The sequence below is a fragment of the Pseudochaenichthys georgianus genome, chromosome 13 (genome assembly GCF_902827115.2).
Source record: "Pseudochaenichthys georgianus chromosome 13, fPseGeo1.2, whole genome shotgun sequence".
NCBI classification, from domain to species: domain Eukaryota; kingdom Metazoa; phylum Chordata; class Actinopteri; order Perciformes; family Channichthyidae; genus Pseudochaenichthys; species Pseudochaenichthys georgianus.
This window is the reverse complement of record NC_047515.1, coordinates 17,240,249-17,248,008: the sequence shown is the minus strand read 5'-3', so window position 1 is coordinate 17,248,008 and position 7,760 is coordinate 17,240,249. Positions and strand designations below refer to the sequence as shown.

The 7,760-nt window shown below is 38.6% G+C and overlaps 1 protein-coding gene across 2 annotated transcripts; it reads left to right on the top strand.

Moving 5' to 3' along the window:
* Window positions 1–946: 946 nt before the first annotated feature.
* Window positions 947–4,195, top strand: wdr95 (WD40 repeat domain 95). Of its 2 annotated transcripts, XM_034096852.2 has the most exons (7): window positions 947–982; window positions 1,085–1,143; window positions 1,751–1,883; window positions 1,987–2,026; window positions 2,409–2,497; window positions 3,296–3,466; window positions 3,781–4,195. In XM_034096852.2, exons 1-7 carry the CDS (start codon window positions 979–981, stop codon window positions 3,834–3,836), a joined length of 552 nt encoding a protein of 183 aa, XP_033952743.2. In that variant the 5' UTR covers window positions 947–978; the 3' UTR covers window positions 3,837–4,195. The 2 variants fall into 2 exon arrangements, with proteins under 2 accessions (XP_033952743.2, XP_071061223.1); XM_071205122.1 differs by lacking the exon at window positions 3,296–3,466.
* The last annotated feature ends 3,565 nt before the right edge of the window (window positions 4,196–7,760 follow it).

Below are 7,760 nucleotides of genomic sequence, written 5' to 3'. Positions count from 1 at the left end.
TTCCTCCAGATGGGCTGAGTTATGTTACAATTCATTAATATTTCAAAACATGTCCTGGTTCAGCTAATATTTCACTTGGCCTTTGAATATAATTTATAAATATAATAAAGTAATCAGTGCCGGTCAGAAATGCCACCTGCTTTTCTTGATTTGTGTACAGTTTCTGGTTGGCAGCATCACACCAAGAGAACATATTTCTGTTGAGATCAGTGCAATAAAACAAGACGCACAATACGCATCAGTTTCAGTGTTCAAGTACAGTGGCTGAAGTAATATTTGACTTGTTTGCATTTCCTTTAATGTTTTTGTGAACAAACTGGGGAACTCACTCACTCATTATTCTATAAGGTGTGCAAACTCCTTGATCTTTTCTAAATTGATACGGTTAATATAGGAAAACAAGTAAGTTAAGGTTGTGGCTAGTTAGAGTTTAAAATGTTTTTGAAGTGATAATACATTATTCCACTCTGTTCTTAGGTAATAAAAAGGGCAGGAATCTTTCATAACAAACTGCTCAAACTTTTAAACGTTTTATCCTGGAGTAATTTAAAAATACTTGCACTTTGTCTTTTCTCAGAGAAGTGGCCATAAGGAGGACATCCTTTGTGTGGCGCAGTGTCCCCCATCTCTCCTAGCCACCAGCAGCTATGATGGAGAGATTATAGTGTGGAATGTAATTTCTGGACGAATACGGTGTCGGTTAGTCAGCCCTCTTCTAGCTGAACACCAAAATGTTGAAGGTAACCTTGAAGCAAGGCAGATGATGAATATATATAAAAAAAAAAACTCATATGTGTATATAGGCAACGCAAGGCAAGTTTATTTATATAGCACCTTTCAACACAAGTAACATTGCAATAATGACATGTGTTTTTCTGTGATACAGGACTGGATACAAGTGTTCCAAGTATAATTTTTTTTAAGAACTCCAAGTTGCAGAACTTTTCCTCGGCTACAGCTCTGCTGTCGGCAGGAGCCATGGGTCAGTGTAATGAACAGCTCTAATTACAGTGCATGATGGCATTTTAAAACCTCTCACAACGTCTTCCATTACACTTTTAATTATGTATTTTCTCTTTTAAAGGTTGTATAAATATCTGGAACGTGCTCAGTGGAAGCAAATTAGCTGGAAGTTTCAAAGCTGTAAGAAATGCATCTCAACAATATTCTTGGATTCACTTTTGGGTCCCAAGGCATAGGACTCTAGTTTTTGCTTTTCTTTCTCTTATATTTAAAATTGCTAATCAGGCATTAGGATCGTTTGTGGCAAACTGTTTCTTTGCTTAGTGCTATTTTTTGAATTGTTTGGATCCTTCCTTGCAGCTACATAATGCAAAGCAGGAACCTCTATTGGTAGCCCAAATAGAAAATGTGCTCATGAGTATAGAAATTGCATTTTGAGGCTAAAAAACTTTAAAAAGTCATACATTTTCACTAAAGAAAAAAATAAATAAACCTAAAACAATATATTTTCTTTGCTATCGTAGCCCACTTGTTTTGTTACCTAGCAACAATGTCTCTCAACAGTTTTGAGGTGCTATTATTTGAATCTACTTTTGTTTCTACACAAGTAACCAGGCACCTGATATTATGTATCTGGAGAGGATATAATGTATTAAGTCTCTTTTCAGGGAAGGTAACACTTGCTACAGTCAGTTAATGCAAAATCATTAATATGAAAAGTTGGTGAGATGTGCTTGCCATGATTTTCAAGTAACCCTTTTTGCTTTTTTTCATTTTCATGTTGTAGTCTAAATTCCAACAAAAGATTACAAAACTGGCTAAAACAGCCAAAGACACGTTGCTGTACGCTGCTGACCGGATTGGTTACATCTATGTTTACAACATGGAAAAGTTTATTGCTGGGCAAAAATCACCTAGAGGTAATCTGAATATTTCACCTTGATTAGACATACAGTGAAAAACTGTTACTGTCCATAAGAACGTGGAAAATTAATCCCTCTTTGTTTTTTCAACTTCATTTAGCTGAAGGCTTCTGGCGTGCCCACACCAGCCAAATAACTGGGTATGTAAAAAATCATGGTCAGTCATATTATCTAATCTTTATAATCTGGTGAACGCTATCAAACAGGAATTCTACTCTGGGTTGTGTCTCTAACTTTAAGTATGCTTAAAAGTCCCCAAGGGTACATCCTTAGTGGAAGCAATCTTTTTTATCTAGAATGACCTATTGGTAGCAGCAGCACAGCAAAACTTCCTTCTGCTGCAGTAGACAAATCAAAATAAACTGTGTGTGGGAAGGTCTTAAACAGACAATCAGTATAGGTGAGGTGCTGTGCGGGGTGCATCTGCCATCAGACGTACCAACAGAGTGGATGATTTAGGGTGTTCTGCCAGAAATGCCTTCTCTCATTAATTAAATCTCATGTCTCTGTATTCTGGTCCAGCCTGCAGATTGTTGACAATGATCAAGTGGTGCTTACCTCATCCACAGACTACACTGTGCGCCTTTGGAGCGCACATGGAGAATACATAGGTGGGTGCCATTTTGCATCTGTCAATCCCCTCTTTCTAGACATTATTAATGTCCATGCCAACAACATAAATCATGGTGCGGTGCTTTTGGTGGAAATGCTGTTATTTGTCGGCTTTTTCTTTCAGTGTGACAATATTCATTGCTGGATTAAACCACTATGGGGCCTGGGGTAAAAATAAGCAGTTTGGCCCTTTTATTCCGACTCCTCGTGTAGTGTGAATGTGCCCTGTCACCTTCAAGTACCCATCAAGTACAGTACACATAAACTACATGGCAGCTTAATTACATTTGCCTATAGAGACTGCGTTTACAACCAGCACTTCTATGCTAAAATACTACCTGGCTGCAGGTTTACACTATGTGAATTACTTTTTACACATTACATTAATTGGTGTAGGGAACCTCCAGATTTTAGAAGCCCAAGACTTTAAAGGAATAGTTCTAAAATAAGTTTTTACTGTCCAGTTGGGAAATAGTGTTTGTGCAAAGCAAAGCTAACTGGCTGGTGAGTGTTTGACGTTGATAAGAGTGGACATTTCAATTTGTTAGGAACTGTCATTAGTAATATTTTCAATGTATATGTATATTTCAACCTGAAATAAGACTCAAATATAAAGATTACAATTCCCTGTGGGTCAGTAGTGGGGGTCTGCACAGTAGGGACCTGCAGACACTTGATTTCAAATGGATTCAGACATTGTGACATTTTAAGAAGCCACATCTTCAACTGCAAATTCCTTCAGCACAAAGCTGCCTAATGTGGAAATAAAATAGAAATTGCAATATCTTTGTCCACAGGGACCTTTGGGCAGTCTGAGAGCTGGAATGTCCATATATCCTCCTCGTGGAAACATCCTGCTGTCCCCTATGAGGTCCTCATTGATCCTCTGAGCATGCCTCATCATGAAATTCTGAATGTTAAAACTAGTTCTGATTACATCGATACTGACAAGACTGGGGCTCATAAAGGTGAGCCGAATTCTTTCACTTAAGATTATCTGAGTGGTGTAGCTATGTGTCTCTCTGCCTCTCCCTTCTGCAAATGTTGAACCAAACTGAACTGTGCCTGCTCCTCTTGCGTCATGATTGCAGTCAGAGACACACAGTAAGGTGTAAGTAGATTAAAGGCAGGTTGTACCCAGAGGAACACAAGACAGGGTGTGTAAACATTAAACCAGCAAAAACTGCTGTACCCATGCTATGCAAGGCTTACACTAGACTCAGCTTAAAACGTGACAATTGTATTAATTTATATTCAGAGTATGTCTTCTTTTGCATTTCAGGCTCTGTCATGGAACTCTCAGGCATGCTAACAAGCTATCGAACCACTGTGCTCTGAAAGGCTTCATGCTGTGGAGCCATCCAACACCAGACCTCTTATAAGAAGGGCTGAGGAACTAGATCAATTTGAAAAATATGAAACTATATTGATCGCAAAAGTGTAAAATGGATCATTGTCGCATTCAGTAATTGAACTCCTTCAAATAAAAAAGCTCTAAATTCCCACTGTGCATGACATGCTCACCGCTGAACAGCTGAGGAGACCTACAAAGAAAAGCTTGTGAACATAGTGGAGCCTTAGCAGGTGGACACAAACATGATTCAAAATAAATACTTAGGCCTATGTTGATTCTCTGTTGTGTTCACATAAATCTACAACTTTTTAATGTGAGAAAAAAAGTTTTTTCACAAGGATAATTTTACTGTTCTAATATCTGGAAAAAGGGAAGGGGAATATATCTCCACCCTTCCTAGTTTGCATAATACCTTTATTTATATTCAAAATATGATGTATTATCCTTGTTTTAAGTGCATTATCTTGGATTGTATATAGGTGCTCTGGCATTCAGTGTATTATTAATAAAACCCTGCATTACAATTTTTGTAACACTCTTGTTTTAGCTGTTTTCTACTTCCTTTATTATATACAGGTAGTGTTCAGGTATATCTATTTTTGGATGGAGTGTGGCTTATTAAACACCACCTGTTTAAGGCACAATAGGGAAAGATGATCTCAGGGTAACTGATTTGAATGTATAGTACTAAGATGTGACAGGATGCTGCGCATTTGAGGTATAAGTAGATTTAGAGTCAGTCATATGGGAGCAGACAGCTCTGTTTGTTCAAGCATAATAAACTGTGACATGCACAGTGTGTGTGTGTGTGTGTGTGTGTGTGTGTGTGTGTGTGTGTGTGTGTGTGTGTGTGTGTGTGTGTGTGTGTGTGTGTGTGTGTGTGTGTGTGTGTGTGTGTGTGTGTGTGTGTGTGTGTGTGTGTGTGTGTGTGTGTGTGTGTGTGTGTGTGTGTGGACTAGCATTACTATACTTGTGGGGACCTAAATCTGTTTACATAATCACGTGTGGGGACTCGCCTCCCTTATGGGGACAAATTGGAGGTCCCCATAAGGGGAATCATTAATTTTAGGGTGAAGACTTGGTTAGGTTTAGGATTAGGGTTAGGGTAAGGGTAAGGGTTAAGAACTAAATGAAGCCATTACTGTGGTCAGGACTGAGCTGAGTCACTTCTCAGGATCATTAAACTCTTAACTTCATTACAGACCTCAGAAAATCATTCCCTTCAGATGATGTATTTCATATCTGAGGAAAACCTGTGAAAGAGGTTTTTTTTTTACTTTAATCCCAAATCTTCATTCCTTAGCAGAACATCTTTGTTAAAGGTCCCATGTTTTGGCCATTTCTACTGATCATAATTCCATTGTTTAGGTCTACTGGAATAGATTTACATTGTTCAAAAATCACATTGGTTTCTCATACAGCATCTCTGTATAGTATTCACTCTCTGTCCTACACGCCTTGTTGGAGCTCCTGCCCCCCCCCTCCCAATGTGCTCTGATTGGTCAGCTCGCCCACTCTGTTCTGATTAGTTAACCACCGTTACAGCTGAACATCAGTGTTTATGTTTTACAATGGCATTTGTTAGCAACCAGAAAATGACAGCAGTAATGACAAACAGATGAGAATGCTGCGTGGGGTCTGGGTGCAGACCGTTTACATGCAGAAAAAGCAACATAACACACAAGGGGACGGGTAATAACCAGAAAAGCATATGATGGGACCCTTAAACACAAACAGGAAATAAATGGGTAAAACACAAATAATGTGTAATTCAGTTGAAATAGTAAGCCAGCATGAAAAATATTTCTGCCATAACTACATTTGATGTTGTCATTAATAGTGTAAATTCCTGGTAGTTGAATATATGTTTTATATGTACAAATATTAACTAGTAAGTAGCCTACTGTAAGCATCACATATTTACAGACCCAGTACACCTAAACAGTTTTTCACTTTCAGTTGGACTTCCAAGTAGGCTACTTGCAGAGATGGGGTCGTTACTAAAAAAAAAGTAATATATTACATATTACATATTACTTTAAAAAAAGTAATATATTACATATTACATATTACTTTAAAAAAAGTAATATATTACACTACTTCGTTACTCTCTACATAAAGTAACTCGTTACTTTACTCGTTACTTTACTCGCAGGGCCGGTGTTGTGCCGTAGATTGAAGCCTTGCCGTAGATGGAAGCCCTGTTCGCGGGGACGCGCAAACGTGACGTCATCGCCTGTATTGAGCGTTCGTCTAGTTTAATAAGCTTTTCTCTCTCTTTTGAATGATATATTTCCCATCAGATTAAACAGCAAACGGCTGAATAAATAATGTGCATACAATTGCGAGGAGGCTCATTTTAAGGACACTTTTCAGATAGTCACAATCTTCATATTGGAACAAACTTCCGTTTTTGAGTGCAGTCCCACTCTGTTATATTCCTCCTTCCTGTAGAACAGACAATTACAGGATAATATGTCATTTGTCAGTATAGTCCTATTTCTTAAAACCTTCGCTGTTGTTTAAGTGTCTGATAACCACAAATAGTAAGCAATTATATGACAGTAATGATATAACATGTCAGACACTGTGTTATTTTCAAGCAAGCCTAAACGATAATGTGTTCAAACTGGCTTTCCTACTCAACACATGTTTGTATTGTAATTTTTTTTTTTTCATTGTATTTTAAGGTGACGTTGAATGCTTTGAAAGGTGCCCTAAAATAAAGTGTATTATTATCTGTGCCTATATCACACTATTAATTTTCCTTATTTTAGATCTGCACTGTTCTCTACATGTTCAGCAGAGCAGGTATTTCTCCTGCCAGATATGGCACCCCCCCCTACAACTTTGTCCAGGACAGTCACAACTTCACCACAATCACACTGGTGCTTGCTGTTCCCCTCTAGTTTGTGCTCACAAAAGCCTTTTACTCTGGGCCCTGCAGGTGAAAAACTAAACAGGGGCTTCAAAATCCGGCAGATCAGGTGTTGGTGCTGCCGGATTTGGAACCCCTCCTATATCTTTCCCCAGGATAGTCACAGACTCACCAAAATCACACTGGTGCTTGCTGTTCCCCTCTAGTTTGTGCTCACAAAAGCATTTCACTCTGGGCCCTGCAGGTGAAAAACTAAAGAGGGGCTTCCATATGGTAAAAAAGCCGTTTTTTAGAGCAGAGCTCAAAATTGCTAATTTCTCTCTGAATTCCTGCCCTTATGTCTCGTAAAACATATCAAATCATACATTCACTTTTTTAATTGTAATTTTCAAGCAAGTTTAAGCATAAATGTAGAAAAAAAAAAACCTGCAAGATGCTCTTTAAGTACAGTCCGCGGCATATCACTTCATAATGTATCATATATTTCCTTATCTGAGTCAGCTGAGCCGTATCTGGCCGCGCAACACTCAGTGTCACAGCCTACTGTATGCATTGCAGAAGTATTATTTTAAGCAACACATTAAGTTGACGAAACACTCGAGACAAATGTAATTAAAGTCAGATCCACTCGTGTTTTAGACGGGGCAGTGATATCATAAACCTGTTAATGTATGCATTCAAACACTTTTTCAATTCAATGTAAAACCTTTATTTATCCAGGTAAAATCCCATTGAGATCAATGATCTCTTTTTCAAGGGAGACCTGCAGCAGTAGGTTCCACAAGAAGACATAAAACATAAACAACAGAACAACAAAAGGACATTGTGAAGCTGACCGTTGAGCGGCCCGACCAAGCAAGGAGAAAGAGGCAGAGAATTCAAATATAAGCCGGTGTGGGCATTTATTACTCACAAACATGACACAGCCTCAATCTGCTGTTCACATGAGCACAGCCACCAGGATCTCACACACACTACCTGCCCCTAACAGCCAGGGAAACAGAGCCTAAATACCCACACACACTAATCA

Coding starts and splice junctions, on each gene's coding strand:
- wdr95 (XM_034096852.2), top strand. Junction 1,144..1,750: donor TAGCTGGAAGTTTCAAAGCT/GTAAGAAATGCA, acceptor TTCATGTTGTAG/TCTAAATTCCAACAAAAGAT. Junction 2,498..3,295: donor CGCACATGGAGAATACATAG/GTGGGTGCCATT, acceptor CTTTGTCCACAG/GGACCTTTGGGCAGTCTGAG.